The sequence below is a fragment of the Megascapheus bottae genome, unplaced genomic scaffold (genome assembly GCF_031878675.1).
Source record: "Megascapheus bottae isolate mThoBot1 unplaced genomic scaffold, mThoBot2.hap1 HAP1_SCAFFOLD_81, whole genome shotgun sequence".
NCBI classification, from domain to species: domain Eukaryota; kingdom Metazoa; phylum Chordata; class Mammalia; order Rodentia; family Geomyidae; genus Megascapheus; species Megascapheus bottae.
In genome coordinates, this window is record NW_028327393.1 from 871,342 (window position 1) to 893,028 (window position 21,687).

Here is a 21,687-nt window from a genome sequence, read left to right on the forward strand (position 1 = left end):
CAATTCTACACAAATTATTCTAAGATTGAACACTTACCAAGTCATTTTTTAAATTGTATTTATTTAATTTAATTTTTTGTGCCCGTACTGGGTGGGGCTTGAACTCGGGATGGTGGTTAATTGGAAATAAGAGTCTCATGGACTTTTCCATCTGGGCTGTCTTAGAACTGTGATACTTATTTGTTGAGTACCCAGGATTATAGCATAAACACCAGCACCTGATTCAACTCGTATATTGAGGGAAGCTTTACCGAAATTTAAAAAACAGAAAAAGATATTAGAATAGAAAAGGTGAAAGAAAAGGCCAATATCCCTTGTGAACACAGGGGAAAAATTCCTAATCAAAATTTCCCAACTCAAGTGTGACAGAATATACCCAAGGTAAGATATCATGACTAACAAGCTTTTAGCACAGGGATCCTGGAGTTTCTTTAATATTAGAAAGTGAATCAATGTAATATAAACAAAAGGAAAGGGGGAGCGGGAGTTTGGCCTAGTGGTTAAAGTGCTTGCCTAGCATGCACAGAGACCCGGGTTCGATTCCTTGGTACCACATATATAGAAAAAAAAGCCGGAAGTGGTGCTGAGGTAGAGTTCTAGCCTTGAGAAAGCCCAAGGACAGTGCTCAGGCCCTGAGCTCAAGCCCAGGACTGGCAAAAAAAAAAAGGAAAGGGGGGGGGAACACTATTGTCCGAATAGTTGCAAAAAAATAGTTAAAAAAAGCATCCAATCAGGTGCTAGTGGCTCACATATATAATTCTAGATATTCATGAGGCTAAGAACTGAGGATCACAGTTCAAATCCAACCTGGGTAGGAAAGTCCATTAGATTCTTATTTCCAATTAGCCACCAAAAAGACAAAAGTGGAGTTGTGGCTCCGGGTGCCAGTCTTAAAAAGAAGAAGAAGGAGGAGGAGGAGGAGGAGGAGGAGGAGGGGGAGGGGGAGGGGGAGAGGGAGAGGGAGAAGGAGAAGGAGAAGAGGAAGAAGAGGAGGAGGAGGAGGAGGAGGAGGAGGAGGAGGAAGCAGCAGCAGCAGCAGCTAAGGAACAGAGCCCAGGACCAGAAGAGAGAAAAGGAGGAGAAGGAGCCCAGGACCAGAAGAGAGAAAAGGAGGAGAAGGAATGGGAGGGAGGAAGAGAGAGTGGGGTGGGGGAGAGAGAGGGGAATGAAGGAAGGAAGGGAGGGAAAGAGGGAGGGAGGAAGGGAGAGAAGGAGGGATGGAGATAGGGAAGGAAAAAGAGGGGGGCAGGGGGAAGAGGAGGAAGGGAGGAAGAATAGCTAAGGGATAAAAATAAGTCTGTGTCCTCCTGGAGTGGCTTGAAGAGGTGAGAGCTACCATGGTGCTGTGGATAGAGATCCTTGAGGTCAAGGATCACTGCACAAGCCCTGGGTTTGGAAAGGACAATGTATTCTGGAAGGGGCATACGAGATTGAACATGGCTTCCATGCAGATAAGTGAAGACGGCAGCTCAAAGGAAATTTTACAATGGACAACGTACATGGCAGTCATTGGCATTTGTTGGGTATTGAGATGGATTGAGAGCCCACTGTCAATGCCTCCTCTTTCCTGAGAACCCACCTCCCCTGAGCTTTTGGTGACGTGCTAGCCTCTTAGTGCTTCACTCAGTGAGCTCAATGCTTAAGCTATCCTTCTGTGTTACTTGATAAGCATCTTAAACAATTTGTATCAAAGCCTGTGGTAGTTGCATATGTCTGAAGCAATCCATCCAGCATCATTTGCTGTCTAATCAAAATGCAGCACTTCAATTTCTCACCACAGTGAATTCTTTGGGAGGCATGGGTCACAAAGGAATTTCCCTGGGAACGACATTTGCACACCTATTTTCACTGCTGCACAAGTTACCATCGTCACATTATGGAAGCAGCCCCAAAACCCTGCAATGGGTGAATGGATCAAGAAAATGTATACATACAATGGAATTTTACTCATCCATTTGCAGAGACATGGATGGACCTAGAAAAAATGTATTGATTCCATATCTGGGCTATGGTAGACAATGCTGCAATAAACATATTTTTGCTATCCAAAAAAATCATGCAACAACAAAAGACCTAGGATAGACAAAGCAACTTTAGCCAAAAAAAAGAAAGCAATGTAGGTGTATCACAATACCAGATATCATACTACAGAGCCATTATAATAAAAACAGCTTGGTATTGGCACAAAAATAAATGCAAAGATCAATGGAACAGATGACTCAGAAATAAAAGCACACATTTATAGTTATCTTTTGTTTGACAAAAGAGGCAAAGACATACAGTGGAATAGACATAGCCTCTTTAACTATTGGTGGTGGGAAAACTGGGCAGCCATATGTAGAAAACTAAGAATGGATCCCTCTTTGACACCATGCACTAACATCAACACAAAGTGGATCAAAGACTTCAACATCAGACCCAAAACACTGAAGCTACCTCAAAAGAGAGACATTAGGACGTATTGGTACACACAAGAACTTCTTGAATAGAGTCCCAGGGATACAACAGATAGGAGAGAGACTTACCAAATGAGACTACATTAAACCAAAAAGTTTCTGCACGACTGACATACCTACTAAACCAGAACGACAGCCAACTAATTGTGAAAAAAATCTTTACTAGCAATATATCAACATAAAGGCCTAATGCCCAATATATACAAGGAGCTCAACAAACAAACAAACACACAAAAAACCCTCTATGCCTAATAAACCAATCACTAAATGGGCAAGGAAGCAAAGGAGAGTCTTCTGAGAAAAAGAGGTAAGAATGACAAAGAGGAAATGTTCAGCATATGAGGAAATATTCATCATCTCTGGTCATAATGCAAAGAAGAACAACCTTGAGATATCATCCTACCCCAGTTAGATTGGCCACTATTTTGAAAAAATGCTGACAGGGATATGGGGGAAAATGAACCCAACTGTGCAGCTGGTGGGAATGTAAACTAGTACAACCACACTGAAAAGCAGGATGGAGGCTCCTCAAAAACTAACCAACTAACTAAATAAATGTATAAACCTTTCCTATGGCTCAACCATACCACTCCTAGGCATCTACCCTGAGCATCATGGACCAGGATATGACAAGGATACCTGCACATCCACGTTCATTGCCATGCCATTCACAATAGCCAAGATATGGAAACAACACAGATGCCCCACAATAGACAAGTGGATCGAAAACGCATGGTACCTATATGCAATGGAAGCCATTAGCAAGGATATAATAGTATCATTCTCAGGGAAATAGATAGAACAAGAACAAACCATGATAAGTGAGGTACACCAAGTTCAGAGAGACAAATATCACATGTTATTTCTTATATACAGAAATTATATTTACATGGGGATAAAAACATAAGAAGGGCTATCAATGTGTGAGAAGTAATACACCTTCTATCTGACGAATATAACTGTAACCCCTCCATATTTTGAAATAAAATTATTTTTAGAAAGTTAGACTTATAATGCAACGGAACATGCAAATTACTTTAGATAACCATAAGCAGTGAGACCAGAAGAGGATAGTCTTAGGAGAAAATCACCAAGATGTAATACCCAAATGGCTCTTTATATGTATATAAAATAATATACACACTGAAACAAACTCCAAAGATATGGAAACAAAGGACCTTTTTCTTAATTTGTTTTTTTGTTGCTGTTGTTTGTTTTCTGATGACTCTGTATGATTTATCTTAAGTATGGTGCATACGCATGCACATTTGAGGGAAGATGGGAGAGAGCACAGTAGGAAAAGGATGAAAAGTGCAGCACAGGAGCCCACGGCTTGCACTGGATATTGATGAACGTGAGCCATGCAACTCGAGGGTGAAGATGGGAGGGGGGAAGTGGGAGAGAATGAGGGAACAGATGATACTCTGAAAAAGGAAGGAAATGAATTTGTTACCTAATGTATATAAAGGTAATACTGCTGTTTATCACCTCTAAAACAATAAAGCAATTTTTAAAAAGAACACGGTTGTTCCGGTGGCTTTAGTTTAGCCTGGTTTGTGGTCCATTGGATAAATGTCGAGGAACGGAATCGCTGGGTCACAGGGAAGCTGTGGTTAGAGCTTTCCACACTGCCTTTGGTTGAACAAGTTAACATTCCCACCAACAGTGTAATGGGGTTTGCTTTTGGCCACATTCCCACAAGTATTTATTATTAGTAGTTTTCCTTATAATGACCATTCTAACCGGAGTGAGGTGAAATCTCAATGTTGCTTTGATTTGCATTTCTTTTGTGGCCAGAGATGTTGAGTACTTTTTCAAACAAAGAAACATGGGCTGCATGATTTCCCTCATTTGTCGTAACTAGAATGTGTCTATAAATCTACAAATAAACACACTGAATGATCAAAGCAAATAAATAAATGTGGACATGATAAATTATATAGGATCCTAGTCATTATTATAGAGAGGCCAAAGGAACTAAGTAGAAGAGTAGTGGGCAATGGCTCAATAGCTATGGGCAGATGATCCTCAAAAATAATGTGCTCTGAAATGAACTCCAAAAAAAAGGAGACATTCTTTAGTTGTCATTGTTGCTGTTTTCATTCTCTTCTCCCTTTGTATTATTTGTTACTTTGTTTATGTTTGGGAGGGTAAAAAGGAGCACATAAAATGTGGAACAAATTTCAACAGTGATACTCACCAGACACTAGGTAGAAAATGAACTGGGTATTATGGTTGGGAATGGGAGGGAAAGATTAGGAGAGAGTGATGGAAGAGGAGACATGGTTCAAAAAGAAGTCTACTGATAGTACCTGATTCATGTAAGTGTAACCCCTCTATTATAGATCAACTGCACACAAACCATCTAAAAAGAAAATAAATTTCTATACCTTAAAAATTTTTTTAAAGACTGGGCCGGGAGTTTGGCCTAGTGGTAGAGTGCTTGTCAGCATGCATGAAGACCCAGGTTCAACTCCTTGATACCACAAATATAGAAAAAAGCTGGAAATGGTGCTGTGGCTCAAGTAGTAGAACTCTAGGTTCAAGAAAGCCTAAGTACAGTGCTTAGTTCAAGGCCCAGGAGTGACAAAAAAAATTAATAAAAAATGTGTTGAGTGAAATAAGTCAGACTCAAAGAGACAAAGGACCTATATTTTCTCTCTTATGTGGAAGCAAGATCAAAGTTATAATGATATATGTAAACATATATGAGATCATATGTGCCTAGACACAAGCATACTAACTAAAATATGTTTTACACCAGGCACTATTCCTATGGTGTAACTTTTTTGAGCAACTAATTTACCTTCTAGCAAAATGCACATGAGAAAGTTGAAGCACAAGATGTGTGAGGATGAGGAGGGAGATCAAGAGCAGGGAGGCAGACAAATGGAGACAGGAAGAGATGGGCAAATAGTCATGATACTCAATGTACACATGTCAGAATGGAAATGGGCTATTTGAGGGGATGGGCAGGGTTGGGAGAGATGGGGAAGAAAGATAGGAAGGGGTGACGTTCCTCAAGATGCATTATACTGGCAAATCGACATAAGGAATTGAAAGTCCTTGGTACAACCAGCTAAGGATAACTTTTTTAAAAAAAATTAAGAATTTCCTGCCAAAAGTTCCTCTGAGGACAGTTCATAAGGTGCCCATCTTCTGTATACACAAAAAGCCCTAAAGAGGAGGAATTATCCAGTGTCCATACCCTAAGGATGCCCAAGACCAGCCAGGCAACCTACAATAACCACCTCACCTGGTCTCTCTTGAAGGACCTGTAGAGATGGAGCACTTTCCCTCACCTGATAGACAGGTTCCAGAGACCCTCCTCCACCTCCACCCATGTCGACTGGTTGTGAACTGGCAGCTTCTCATGGAGCAATTGCCTGCATCTCTGAAGTCTGGCTTTTAATTGTGACTGTTTTCTTTTCTCCAGGGCTGGCTGTGATGGGTTCCTCAATTCAATTCACTCTGTCATGTACATAGACTTGTCTCCTCAAGCCCTTCGAGTAGCCTACCGCTTACAAAGGGTACTGAAGACTGAGGAATGAGCCAGATCGTGTCATTTCCTCCAAGGACTCACTCTATGCATCCCCTCATCTGTATGTGACTGTTTTCTTGCCCAGGAGTTCTTTGGAATCCCTCCTTCTCCTTCAAAGTAACTCATACTGCAACCAATCAACTTGGCTAGAGCTTGACAGACCTGCTCATCAGTGTCCCCGACACTGGGGTCCCAGACCTGCTGGTAAGGCCCAGGCATAGCAAATCTCACTGTTAAGAAGGATTCCTTCTCCAAATCAAACAAGACTGAACTAACTATGCAGCACCAACTCTCACCAGTGGAAAGGTTAAGAAAACAACACAAACAAAACATCTGCCCTGGAATGTTTACCTTCCATCTAGAAACATATACTAAGCAAGTCAATTCAGAGGGAGAACTGGAGGACACAGCTGCCGGGCATGAGAGAAGCCAGAGACACAGCTGTCAATCAAAAAGGAAAGGATGGCGGAAAAAGAGGGGGACAAAAATTCAAGCTTGTTTTAGCGGCAAAGCTTCTCCAGGGAGATGGGGAACACTGCCAAAATGAGGTGAGGGGTAGGTGAACCCCATGGAAGGTGAGCTACCATCAAATATCTACTCTTGACTCTACTCTCAAAAAAATATTTTTGCCTTCTTTGATCACTAGTCACTATATGTGACACTCAGAGAAAGTGACTACAACTATTTGTCTATGGCTCTATATTTAGAGAGCTTTACATTTTCACAGCATTTGAAATGAGACACTTGAAATGGAAAATCTTTGTTTTCCATGGGGTTAGGCTATAAAGACACAGCATTGCTTTTTTGCTTTGTGTGTCATTGAGAGAACGCCTTGGTCATTAGGTAGAGGCTGCACTGAGATCTCTGGGTCAAAGGATCCCTGGGTCAAAGCTTCACAGTTTTTGCCTTTGGATGACAGACTTCAAGAATGTCCATTGGCTGGAATTAAAATCTGGCTGCAAGGTGCCCCACTGTATACCCAAACCTCGGTGACTGGCTGGAAAAGAATCAGACCATGGCCGGGTGCCAGTGGTTCACGCCTGCAAACTTAGCCACTCAGGAGGCTGAGATCTGAGGATCAGGATCTAAGCCAGTCTGGGCAGAAAAGTCTGTGAGACTCTTACCTCCAATATCTCCAATTAAACAGCCAAAAGCCAGAAGTAGAAAATCAGTCTTGAGCAAAAACAAACAAAAAGAACTAAGGGACAGTGCCTTGGCCCTGAGTTCAAGCCCCAGTACACACACGCGTGCGCGCGCGCGCACACACACACACACACACACACACACACACACACACACACACACACACACAAGATTCAATGAGTATCCCCAGCCACGAACACAATGGTGTCATTTGGCGGGCTTGAGAGACAGTCAATTTCCAGGAAGAAATCCACCCTGAATTTCTAGTGACTTAAGAAGCTGTCACAGTAGATCAACATTCCAGGCCAGCCCAGGGGGAAAAAAGAAGACACCAAGATTTCTCAAAGAACAAACTGGACACTTCCATATTCACAGGAGGCTGACTTTAACCCCAGTCAATTCCCAGGCAAAAGCAAGAGATCCTATCTGAAAAACCAACCAAAGCAAAAGTACATGGAACATGGCTCCTAGCAAGTACAAGACTTTGGGTTCAATTCTCAGAGTTGCTGAGAGAGAGAGAGAGAGAGAGAGTCAGACAGAGAGAGTCAGACAGAGAGAGAGACAGAGAGAGAGACAGAGAGAGTCAGACAGAGAGACAGAGAGAGTCAGACAAAGAGACAGAGAGAGGCGACTTGATGTCTGGAACCTCAATTTTCCTAGTTGTAAAGCATGTTGATGAGGACTAAAGATGGAAAATATATGCAAAGTATACAAGTAAGTACCTAGCATGTAATAGATGATGAAGGAAATGTCAGAAGTCGTTCATCATTATCCAAGGAACTGAATCTTATGATGGAGAAGGGAGCTGAGAAAGGAGAGCACAGGGGTTCACAGGGGCCTCTCACTTTGAAGTAGGACACACCTCCCCAAGAAATTTAGGTGGTGGCCACTGCCTAGCCAGCCTGGGAAGAGCTGCTGACCATATAGATCACAGCCTTGTTCTGGGGTGAGGCCGTTCCAGGGTAGCTGTGACATCACGAGGAGACAGGTGCACACCTATCCTCCGATGACCGAAATGTGCCCGTAAATGGAGATTCTTCCAGGGACAGACTCACTGGGCGTCTGAAGTTCCACCACCAGCCCTGGAAAAGGAGTCAGGAGACTGATAGGAATTCATCCTTGCTATTGGCAGGAATTCAGAGGAAGAAGAAACTGGTTAGAAAAATGAAACAATGAGGCATGTGTTTTTGAAGATTGGCCACAGAGAAGCACTGGCTATTCAATGTGCAAGAGTCATCAGGAAAGAAAAGGCTGCACCAGCCATCTGACTTCAAAGACACACGGAATGCTCCTTTCCACTGGAACAAAGGACACTGGGCTTTGAAGAACCCATAGGGGAACCAGCAAAGCTCAGAGAATCAAACCTTGCTGAGGATCAAGGAAGCTTCCTGCGGGCTCTGAAGAGCAAGGAGGGGGCGGTCACATCCCTTTACCTAATTATGAGCCCAGCCATCCCATCATCCACTAGCCCAGGGAAACGGATGGCTGCTGAGCATGTGCCAACTGGTCTGGGTAGACACGGGGCATCGAAGATGCTGAATTCATGGAAGAAAATGATGAAAAGTGGGTCTTTCAAGCCTGCATCTTATTAACATTTATGTCTCCAAACTATTTCAGCCATATAGTGTGAAGCTAAGGAAGACATACCCATCGTAAAAGAGGTAGTAAACCTCGCACTCCCAGAATGAAGTCGTTAGAAATGGGTCTGTTAATTTAGTTGTAGCTGAAGGTCACAGCTGTGGTGGCACCAGGATCACAGCTGCCCTGTGCCCTTCCAGGTGTCAGCACATGGGCACGCAGGGCCTCTCTGCTGTGGGCATCCTGAAAGGACACGTGGGCACAGGGAGTTTGTGTGGAAGTAGAAGCTAAGAGGCCAGGGCCACACAGGGCAGGCTCCCATTCTCCCTCTGCCAAACCAGGGGAATGGCCAGCCATGGAGACATTTTCTACTCCTCTCCTTGGAAGGGGGGACATTGGTGTCCCACTCTACATACACAAACACGTTCACACAGATGTATCCTCACACATACACACACACACACACACACACACACACACACACACACACCCCTGTACACACTCCAGCATGTGATTCTGATACATGCATTCAAATATATTTGCACATACACATTTACACATACACACTCATGAGCACCGATAGCTCACAGCCTGACACAACTCATACACCCACATACTCAAGTCACACAGATGTAAGCTCATACAAATACACTTGTGTGTACATACAACACACATACACACACTCACACCATGCACAGTCACAGGAAACTCACATGCACACACAACCCACATATACCTCCTCACACATGCCTGTCTTCATTTACATACACATGTTATCACAATGCTCACCCCACACATAAATATTTACACACAAATGCATTAATATACTCTCATGCATATATACTTACCCACACATACTCATTGTACCCCACCTACACAAAATCACACACCTCCTTATACAGATTCTCAGGCACATACATACATACACATGAAACCAACATTTACTCTCAAAACTCTTGCTTTAACAGGGTGGAGCCTGACAAATCAACCATCACTTAAGTCAGAATGAGACATGAGTGAATTACTGAGTGTTCCCAAGAAGAAAGGGCAGGGGCTCGCTGCACACCACGCCCCTTACCATACAGGGAAAGGGGATTCTTACCTCATTCACAAAGACCCAGTGGCTGTCCTTAGATGCCAGGTTGGTCTCCACAGCCTGCAAAGGAGGGGAAAAAAATTAAGAATGTTCATGAACAACATACTCAGTGGTTACTGAGACAAGTTTAATAAACATAGTTCTAGCAGAAATATTTCTTCACAAAACATGCCATCCCCTTGAGGCCTGATCAGGTCACCTTAGCCATGAGAGGCATTATCTCAACACAGACTTCAGATTTTCTGCAGTTCCAAGTTTTCCTGCACCAGCCTGCAGCAAGGTTAGAGGCTATAGTTCCTGCAGGCTTTCCAGGGCTGCCATATCACCACAGCCTCCTCTAAGAATGCAGGCACACACCTTTCTGCAGGGACACTTAGGGACTACTGTCATCATTGCCGGGAGCTATAGAGCCAGGAAAATGAAACACTGGGTGTGTAGCAGCTTGTCCAGCTGTACTGAGTGATAACAGGTAAACAGAACCTCACAGCCTGGGCTTGAAGCCTCCTCCAGTTCTTCAGTCAATAGGCCTGGACTGGTCTATTTTCAAGCCCAGCCTCATCACTTCCTCTTACAGTGCTTCATCCTATTTGTGAGGGCACTTGAAATCATTGTGCCTTCTCTAATTGACTTACTTGCTTTTGTTTTGATACTGGGGCTTGAACATTGGCTTGGGTGCTGTCCCTTAATTTTTCCACTCATTGATGGCACTCTACCACTTAAGTCACACTACCTCTGACTTTCTGATAGTCACAGATAAGAGTCTCAGACATTTCCTGCCTGGCTGTCTTCAAACTAGGATCCTCAGATCTTAGTCTCCTCAGTATCAAGGATTACAGACTTGAGTCACAAGCACTTGGCTCTTTATTTCTTTTTATATATCTTCTCTTCCTGGTTGGGGGATTTCCCTAAGGTCAAGGTTCACATCTATAAGGTCATAACTGGGTTCCTGATGCTCGCACCAATACCAACACATAGCAATGTCCTCCAACTGTACATTATGGATTGTATGAATAAAATGTAAAGACAAAGCGCATAAGACCCAGTTCCTTATGTAATTTCTTGTATGTGATTTTGAGTTTGTTTTTCTATTCTTAAAATGTCAGTAGTGGACACTGTTAGTGGGAGTGCAAACTCGTCCAACCACTATGGAAAGCAGTATGGCAGTTCCTCAAAAGACTAAACATAGAGTTCCCCTATGACCCAGCAATTCCACTACTTGGCATTTACCAAATCGCCCAGAAACAAGGACATACTAAAATCACTAGAACAATGATGTTCATTGCAGCACTATTTACCATAGCGAAGATATGAAACCAACCCAGATACGCCTCAGTTGATGAGTGGATCAACAAGATGTGGTATTTATACACAATGGAATTCCATGCTGCTGTCAGAAAGAATGACATTGCCCCATTTGTAAGGAAATGGAAAGACTTAGGCTCAATGGTTATCCTCATTTATCATAATCAGTAGAAACTTTGGGATCTCCTAGCAGAGATTTACAATAGAACAAAACCTAGATACATAAGGCCATATAGTATAAGGCTAAATGAAAGGACCTCCAGGATACAGAAACAAAAGCCATATAATGAGTGATTATTGTCCTTAATATACTATGTTATCTCTCATCTCTTTTGCTGTCCCTTGGCTATTTCATATTGTTACAGTATTTCACCTTGTTATCTGATATATTGTATATATGCTTATTTGGTTATTTGAAATCAGATAGGGAAGGGGAGAAAACAAGATGAGCGGCGGGGGTGGGGCAGGGAAATGGGGATCATGTCATGAGAAAGGGTATCAATGTTTGTGAAGTTATGCACCTTCTATCTGGTGAATATAATGTAACCCTCCTATTAATTACAATAAAAAAACACAAAAAAAGTCAGTACATGGGACTGGGAGCATGGTCTAGTGGTAGAGTGCTTGCCTAGCATGCACAAAGTCCTGGGTTTGAAACCTCAGTACCACATACACAGAAAAATCTGGAAGAGCTGCTGTGGATCAAGTGGCAGAGTGCTAGCCTTTAAGCAAAAAGTGTCCAATGCCAGTGCCCAGACCCTGAGTTCAAGCCTCAGGACTGGCAAAAAAAAAGTCAGTAGCAAAAACAAGTCAGTAGATTGGAAGAATTTGGAGGGAATGATGGCTTTTAATCATGTCTTATAAGAAGACATTGAGCTGCCACCATGTCTCAAGCCTGTAATCCTAAATACTTGTGCGGCAGAGATTGGGTTACTGTGGTTTGATGCCAGGGAAGACATAAAATTCTCAAGACTGCATCTCTACCAATGGCTATATGTGGTGTAGCATTCCTGTTATCACACCTATGGGACAGGGGTACAAGGGCTGGGTACAGTGCTGTGGGTTTATCATTCCTAGCAAAATAGGGACACACAAGGGATCGAAGTCCAAATCAGACTGGACATAAAGTAAGACTCTGTCTTTTAAACGTCCAATGCAAAAATGGGCTCGAAGTGTGGCTCGAATGATAATAGAATGCCGGTCTATCAAATGTGAGACCCTGAGTTCAATCCACTGAAAGCATTTTTTTCTAATAAATAAATAAATATTCTCAGTAAACATGTGCCAGGTGCTCACAGATCCCTGCATGCTTATCCAGTAACCTAGGAGCATTTTCTGAGTGCTTCTTCTTCACTCAATACCTTCTTTGCTTTTTGGTCATGAAATTTTCATTGTGATTTTGATTAGAAAAAATGCAGAAAATATAAAAAGGCTCCAAAATCATTCCATAGTTTTAAAGAATGTGTTCACAGGGTGAAAAGCCCCCCATTTATGCCTCCAAATTCATCCTCCAGAAGTTGTTTGAAATGTCTAGAAGCATCTACAATCACATCTATCAGTGCTTATCTACATATGCATACTGGACTGGGTCTTTGGTTGTTGTTAAATATCTCAGGAGTCACACATCCAGTTACAATACTCATTCTTTTTATTTATTAGTGTTTGAAGAATATCTTATCTTCATCTGTACGTAGAGACTTAATTTCTTCCTTAACAAATGAGACCAGAGGAGTCAGAGCTGGCTGGCACTAGTGACCCAGCTATTGTGTGGCCTAGCAGGTTCCAAGGTCCCAGTGGACTAGAAGCCACCACTGCATGAAGTTCTTCTGCTGGGGACCTTACTCCAGGAAAATGAACCAGTTTGCTGATGAGCACGGTAAGGTTGGGAGGAACGAGCCCATGGATTGAGCAGGTGAGCTCTAGACTCCCAATCCTTTAGAGTCAACTTCCCTCAAAACACCAGGGTGGGCACCAGTCAAGAAAAAAGAACACAACATCCCCTCTCTAGTTGATGAATAATCAACTAGAGGCTGCCATGCCTGGTGAAGATAAATAGGGGCAGAAGTCAGTGCTGGAGATGCATGACCTCTGTCATTCCATTCTGGTCATCTATAAATTATAGGTGATGCCTTCTCCCTCCTGTACATAATGGCACACTCAATCCCCAGGCCCCAGAGGCAAGAGAGTGTGGCACCTGTGCCTATCCCTAGCTTTCCCAGGAAGCACAGATAGGCTATTGGTTAACTGATAGTCATTCCTGTCTTTCAAGGGTCCAGTGTTATATTCTTACATTGCTTATATTTCTCTCTCTCTCTGTGTCTCTCTCTCTCCCTCCCTCCCTCTCTTCTCCCCCCCCTCTCTCTTTCTCTCCCTCCCTCCCTCCCTCTCTCCCTCCCTCTGGCAATGAAGTTTAAACTTGGTTGGTTTCTCTTGCTTGATGGTTGCTCTACCACTCGGGCCATAATGCTAGTCCTTTTTACTTTTAGAAATATTTCAAGTAAGGCTCTGGGGCTTTGCCCAGGCATGGCCTCTGATCATAATCCTCCTACCTAGGGCTCCTAAGTAAATGGGATCCATGCCCAGCTTGTTAATGAGGGTCTCTCTAGTTGTTTTTTATTTTATTTGCATGGAATAGCTTTCAAACTTGATCATCTTGATCTCTGCCTCTCAATTTACAGGGATACTAGGCCTATTCTTCGTTTTCTTCATGTGCCTCACCCACTGAATCCTGAATCCTCCCTTCCCTGGGGTAAATAAATCACATCTTAAAATGCCAGGGAAGATCCTGCCCACCCCAGGAACGACCTGGAAGCTCATTCCTGCACTTGATCTTCAGGCTTTGTCTTCTGAGGACTCAAGAGCCAATGACCCCAGAATCTGAGTAGAAAAGGGCAAACACCTCCCGTCTGCAGCCCAAATCTTCTCCCCTTTCAGATGTCTCAGAACCCCACTGAAGAAGAGGAAAAGGGAGATTTGGAAGCAGATGTCCTGAGAGCACATTGAACATAAGCCTTGCCTGTGGCTTCTATACCCAATACTTGGGCATTTCCTTAGTGCTCACATGGAAGTACTGACAATTTGCTTATCAAATTTGCACATGATGCAAAGCTTATAAGATATTCTAATGTTCGAGAAAGCTGGAACACAACTAAATCTCCCAACAGATGCAGTTTAACATGAATGCACTCAAAGCCTTATACTTGCTTTCCAGTAGCCAAAAGCAAGTGGAGAAATGGAATTTGAAAGAAAAATAGTACAGGCAGCATAGAAAGGCAGAAGATGATGAGGTTGGTTCTGTTCTTGGGGTACTGATTTAACTTCATGAGAAACGCCACACATAAGAGATGAGACACAGGAGTGGAACTGTGTAAACCAAGAACCTTTTAAAAGGACTGAGGCTAAGAGAATAGAAGTATATTTTTAATAGTTTAATGACAATTTTCCTTTTTGTTTTATTAATTTTATGTTTATGTGATACTAAGGAATCAAATTAAATCTCATGCTTGCTCGGCAGGCACTCTACCACTAAGCCACATTCCCTACCTTCTAACAGAGTTATCTTAAACACATGAAGAAGTCTCCTTTGTGAGAAAGATTGAAGCTGCTCTTTGCAGCTAAATCTCATAGATTTAGAATGAATGATTCCAGCAATGAGAGAGACAGATCAATTCAATGTAGGTGAGAACTTTCTGGCTTTCCAGATAGTTCAAGAGGCAATGAACTACTTCAGGAGTTATAAGGTGCCAACTCGAAGGACAACCACAGGTGAGGATAGAACTAATCATGCACTGACATCTCCAGCAATTATTCAATAATACTAATTATAATTAATAATATATAATATTAATATAATTAAGAATTATTATTATTATATCTGAAGGAACTTGGGGGGAAATGCAGAATCCCAGGTCCCATCAGTAGGGATCCTACTTCACTGGGAAAGCCAGTGTGCTGAGATCTTGGGTGGTGGTAGAACTTTAGCCCTGTCCCTTGGCCTTGATAGTCCTGTGAACCTGATGGTATAGGTACCATCACCTGTGCAGGTGAAAGAGCCTCTGCTTGCCCCCATGGATGTCAGCATTACAAATAACTTGAGCCAGTTGCCCTGAGATCCCAGGGAGCTGGTGAGAAAGCTGGCTCCCCTGAGGAGTCTCCACACCTGGTATCAGGGATTAGCCGAAAGAATTGATTGGAAAACCCCACAGGACGATTGGCCAACTTCACTGTCCTACTTTCCCACTACCAATTAAGCAACAACTCATTTGTCAAGCCTTTTTCCTCCCCAATATAGAGATAAATAGCACTTAGCTGGAGCCTTTTCCCTGAAGGTACAGCTCATGCAGAGGTGGTAAGAAGGGGCAGCTACTGCAGGCCAAGCAAAACCACACCTGCCTCTCTGTGTGATGGCAGGAAAACTGCCAGCTTTGTGGGAAGAGCCCTCGCTGCTCATAGCCTGAAGGGCAGAGCTATTCCCAGCACCACTGATTCCCCTTCTCATTACCAAGCTTTCCATCATCTGCCTAGCTATGTCCACAGCATTTTCCTTTTATCCCTGAAGTGAGAACCAGTATGGTAAAGTCTTAACTCTTGTACCTCTGGCTGATGGACTTTAGCTTTTTAGGTGCATTTTCTGTGACTGTTGAGCAGTTAGGTACCAACAGAACTCCAGTGCTATGTCTAAGTCCTCCTCACGCCCTTGTCCTGTGATCTGGACTGTCTATATATTCATTCCCAATGGCAAATACTTGTGACGCAGGCTACTGGAACCCTATGAGGCCACTCCCCCTACCTGAGAAGCCACACCCTTAACCAAGGAACTAGAGCTACCTATGGAATGCAGTCCTCAATGAGCTTTCTTCCTGATGGAGACTTCTCCCATGCCATCTCAACTACTTCTGGACTGTCTCCACAAGATAGGAGCCAAAATTACCTCCCTTGGTTTCCTTCACTTTCCTGTGCCACATTCCCACTACCCTGCTATCATTCATATTTGAATTCCTCTATAGATATTCCTTAATAAATCATTGTCACATATACTTTTCTCTCTAAGTTGGCCACTGGGAACACAACCTGAGAAAAATACCTCCTACCTATGGTACTGGTGAGAATTAAATGACATGAAATGTGATGTTATCAATTCAGGAAGAAGCCCAACAAAAGATCAATCAACACTGAAGTCCTCCCTTTTCCTTTCTCTCCCTGCCTGCCTGACTTCATACAGTGTTCTCCTCTGCATGCGTGTGTGTGTGTGTGTGTGTGTGTGTGTGTGTGTGTGCGTGTGTGTGTGTGTGTGCCAGTTTTAGGGCTTGAACTCCGTTCCTAGGTGTTGTCTCTGAACTGTTTTGCTCAAGGCTTGTGCTCTACCATTTGAGCCACAGTTCCACTCCCAGCTTTTTTGGTAGAGAAAAGGGTCTCATGGACTCTACTGATAGGGCTGGCTTTAAACAGTGATCTTCAAATCTCAACCTCCTGAGTAGCAACAATTGCAGGAGTAAGCTACCGATAGCTGGGGCAGTGACATCCTTTGAATGAGCATAGCCTCTCACATCTTCCTCAATCCATTCAACAGACCGGGTCTAGTATGTCCCACCATGCTTCTAATGATCCCAGACACCAGGGCCGATCAGGAGGGCCATATCCCTGATAATGAGGAACCAAACAGTAACAGGAAGACAAATGCAGCTTTGCAAAGTCTAGTTCCGGTCGCCTGCACCCAGGGGCCCCTCACGGCAACACAATAGGTATCTCCCCTCACCTTGGCTGTAGTGAGCCTCTACCCCCACATAGGGGAGTAGGCATTGGAATAAAGAGTGCATCAACCAGTCAAACACTTGATATAAGTGCCTATATCCCACAGGTAGGCACAGAGATGCTGACTTCCTGCTCAGGATGGGCTCCTGCTCACCAACTGACTTCAGTGGGGAGGGTGGCTCATAGGTTTCTTCATGAAGCTTGCCATTAAGGCTTTGGGACAATCCTCAAAATAAAGCGATGTCAAGGTGGAGGCCTGAACAACTGAGGACTTAAGGAACCACACACAGCTCCATAGGGGTAAAGCCTACATCCCAGTGGCCCAGAGGATACTGGTCCAAAGCCTTGGCATAGCTAATTTGTTATGAGTCCTGCAAAGCCCTGCCAAGCCCCCAGAGCCCTTGTGCCTGGCTCCTATGGCCTGTCAACCCTGGAAACACAGAGCTTGAAAACTGCTGAAGCGAAGAGACATCCATATTAGCAAGCAGATGCTCATTGAGCCCTTTGGAAGAGGTGGCAGCTGGCGCTGGGGACCCCCAAACCACAGCCCAGGATGGGAGGTAGACACAGGCAGCCAGCAGACAGAGGCAGAGCTAGATGCAAAGACTGATTTGCTTAGACATTATATATCTATATGAACACATCACTGTCTGTCATAAGGTAGATCTCAGCTAAAGAAAGCAGAGGGCATCTTTTGCTCCCATCCCTTGGAAAGTATAGAGGGGAGCAGCTTCTTCAGGATATGTAACCTAGTGTGAACCTCAAGAACCTTCTAAAACAACACCTCTACTAAGCAACACACATGTCTCATATAGGCAACAACAACCTAACCAAGAGGACAGTTCTGTGTCCACCTCATCCATACCGCTGAAACCTCCATCTAAACAGACCTCACAGAAAGTCCCTGTAGTCAAGGCACAACTCTCTCCAAAACCAATCTCCCCATTCCAAGGTCATGCTGTTCTCCTAAACACTCAAACAACTACCTGAGGAGAAGTACATGAGCCTCTGGTCCTCTCACAAAGGGGAACAAAATAACCTTTTTTCCCCCTTGTATCTAAAAACACAAAACACTGTAAGCCACAGTGGCTTCCTTCTCCAGGTTAACTTGTTCTTCTCTGCCTGTGGGCATTGTTCCACTTGTGTTCTTAAGTGTGATCCTGTTTTACTTTACCTTGGCCTCCAGAATGAGTAAATGCAGTTGGGGAGGAAAAAGAAAAACTTCCACATGGAAGCCTTCCAGCTCTCTGTGGAGGATTTATTTTACCAAGCGCAAATGCCACCGATTATTTATGTGTGCGTTAATTGTTGGCCACTTATCTAGGCACCTCCCCCTCCCAACACTGGGAGCCTGAGATAATAAAAGCTTGTCGGCAATTAGCATCATTTTAAAGACTCAACTCTAATACTCGAGAACATTCCCTCCACAGAGCCCAGGGATTGGCACTTTCCCAAAGATAGATATTGAAAAAATGTCAAAGACTCACTGCCGCCTTTGCAACAACATGCTATTTCAGGGCAATTCTCCCTGCGCAATGCCATATCTCCAAAGCAGTAGAGAGCACAAAACCCTATTCTCATACACATACACACACACACACACACACACACACACACACACACACACACACACTTATAAGGAAGGGAATAGCTGGCCACACGATGACCAGTGGCTTGAGAAGTCCATTTATAAGACATCAGCAAAGCAGCCATCATGATTCATGAGTTCCAGAAATCCCACCCAGAATGGCCAGGCAACCTGAAAAGTCCAATTGTTATAAACTATCTGGAACCACTCTGTTTCTCCTGAGGTCTTCTTTATTCTTGAAAAAGGGGCCCAAAATTCTGGCCTAGTTACTTTGCATCCAGAACCTCTTTCAACATTGTCCCAGAATTCTCCCAACAGCTCCTATTTCTGATTATGTTTATTCCTCCAATATTGAAAAATGTCAGACCTAAGTAGGATCCAGTTGAGCTCCCCTGAGCCCTTCCTATGCAAATGTGACTCATATTTTCCCACTTTATCTATCTTTTTGCTGGAACCTCCTCCAATCCCAGGATTCCACCCCTGGGGTACAAGAAACTGACTCCCTGACTAGAATTAGTGTGGGATGGAGTAGAAAGAAATACAATCTCAGAATATGGATTTCCTTCTTTTCTCTGGGAAAAGAAAGAAAGGAAACATAATTGGGTTAGGTGCTGGTGGCTCATGCCTCTAATCTTACTTAAGGAGGCTGATATCTGAGGATCATAGTTCAAAGCCAGCTGGAACAGAAAAGTCCATGAGACCTTTATCTTTAATTAACCACAAAAGAGTGGTAGAGCACCAATCTTACCCAAAAAAAAAAATGGTAAGAAAGAACAGCCAGGCCCTGTGTTCAAGTCTCAGTATTAGCACGTACAGACACACACACACAGCATAACTGGCTAATTAACTAAGTACATGTACAACTGAATCATTGGAACTGCCCAGTCTCCATCGTCTCTCCCCATTGTTTAAGTCTGAAATAAACAGCCAGTCCAAACTGGACCAAGGGCTGAAGTAGCCGCTGGCAGGCTCCAGGGAAGAAAGATTCATTACAGATTATTTGTGGCTCCTCCAGATGAAATAGAGACGGAATCCAGGGCCGTGCAGGACATGCAATTTACTGTAATAAAATGTGGGAATATGCTGCATGTGGACAATTTATGAGGAAACATTAATATCAGCAGGAAAAAAATGAAATGGAGTCTGCTCATAGGCACGATCTGTTTAATAAGATCAACTTGGAGAGGTGAATTCAAGCAGTTCGGTGAGTATCGGCTGATGGATATTCAGATTTTAATCAATGATCTATAATTTCCCTGCCACCTGGAAGGCACAGAAACCAAATATGAGCATTCCTGTGCTAACCTGAGGGAATACTCAGGAGGAGCCTAACTTTTTCTATCCCATCTTGTCTCACGGACAAACAAGTGAAATACTCAGGCCCTTGGCAAACAGACGCTGACACACAATCCCTTTTGAGCACTGAAATCTCCAGGAGAACAAATTACTTATTTGTGTTCCAACCTGGTTTGGACAGCCTCTGCCATGTGGGCTGTAAACCATCAGATGACTCAGTTCCATACCTCTCCAAGGCAAGGGACAAGCACCTTGGGTGACAGAGGGTGGCTCAGAGCCCATTTCCCATAGATTTACTATTCAGCTCCAGCTTCAAACCATTTTCAGATACAAGCCTAAACTGATGAACAATATTTATTTCTTCCATGGTATTTTTATGTTCACTGCTTGCATTCCAAGACCACTTCCACAGGACATGGTTTAACTAGCCTTATACACGGGATGCTGCTAACCACTTGGGACAACACAATCCCCTCTTGCTGCTACTGGGTTCCATCACTTCCCAGAGGCTTACCCTCCATCCATAGCGGAGACATCCATGGTGGGGGGAAATCAATTCCACAGCCTCCAACTGCTCCCTGAAACCATCAGTCTTCAAGGTCAATGCCATGATCCCTTCAAATCATGCTCAGCGCCATTTTGTAAGCAGTTTTGCACAAAGACCTAATTCCCTCAATCCAAATTGTTTCTAAAAGATGAAAATGTTTGAATTCTTTTTAAGACAATAAAATTGAAAGATACAATTCTTTACCAAGTTGATAAGAGCTGCTGGGTGTAATTCGCATTCTTTTTTATGAGCCTGACTCTTTTTTTGAGTAGAAAGAAAAATTTCTTCTTTTCAATTCTAGAGACAGCAGCCTTTTCTCCTTGAGGGTACTGGAAAAAAGTTCTTCAGTTTAGGAATGGTCAGAGAGCAAGTTCCTTTTCTCAGGTATTGGGAAGCTGGGAATGTGCTTCTTATTATTATTTTAATTATGTTTTATTATCTTTAAGTCCTCCTACAAAACAGCCGGGTGTGGTGGCTCATACCTTTAATCCTAGCTACTCAGGAGGCTGAGATCTGAGGATAAAGGTTCAAAGAGAGCCCAGGCACAAAAGGAGCTGAGACTCTTATCTCCACGTAACTGAAAAACTGGAAAGAAAACTGGAAATGGGGCTCACCTCAAGGGTAGGACAGTAGCCTTGAGCTGAAGAGCTCAGGGACAGTGCCCAGGCAGAGCTGAAGAGCTCACGAACAGTACTCAGGCCAAGTTCAAGCCCCATAACCCCACCCCTCTGTCCAAAAAAAGAGAGTTACCATTACACAAATCAGTTGATGACTACAATGCATTTTGATGGTGCTTTTTAGGCTTAATGAGGACAGGGTAGCAAACGTTGTGCTGCTTCTTATATAGGTGACTTTAGCACTCAATTTGGGTCTCCAGCTATGCTACACAACTGACTAGAAGGCCACATTTGGGATCTAAGGTCTAGGTGACTTGGAAAGGGAGAATCTAGCAAATTTGTTGGGGAGGAAGCAGGGGTAGGGCAAAAGGTTTGCCCATCATTTAGACAACCCCTATTGAAGTAGAAAGGTGCTTACAGTTGTATTCCAGGCTTCCTGTTTGTCTAAATCCCTGTGGGCCTGTCAGTAATGCTGTACCAATCTGCATTCAGCTTCCAGGACAAATAAGAATAGCAGGAAAAATTGTGAATGTGTTTTCCTTGATGTCTCCACCCTAAACAAGGGCTTGCCCCTACCAACACAAAGCACCTCCACCAGCCCCGACCCAGAGGATGACATTGCTTACAGGGAAATTTGTGAACTCTGGGCTTCCAAGGAGACAGCAGAGGCTTTTCAGTAGATAGCAGACTTGAGCCTGAAGGTGAGGAAGGACATTGGTTTGTGAGGATGAAGCATGAGTCACATGTTCACATGTGAATGTGGATCTGGTTC

At 43.5% G+C, this 21,687-nt stretch overlaps 1 protein-coding gene across 1 annotated transcript in view; it reads right to left on the minus strand.

Annotated features, from left to right (window-relative positions):
• Positions 1-20,361, minus strand: part of LOC150039914 (glutamate receptor ionotropic, delta-1-like) — a 77,760-nt gene extending 57,399 nt beyond the window's left edge. The window contains exons 1-2 of the mRNA XM_090327517.1: positions 20,266-20,361; positions 9,821-9,874 (exon numbers count right to left, since the gene is read on the minus strand). Of these exons, the coding sequence (XP_090183643.1) occupies positions 9,821-9,874; positions 20,266-20,361 (150 nt within the window). The remainder of the gene's footprint in view (positions 1-9,820; positions 9,875-20,265) is intronic.
• Positions 20,362-21,687: the final 1,326 nt, after the last annotated feature.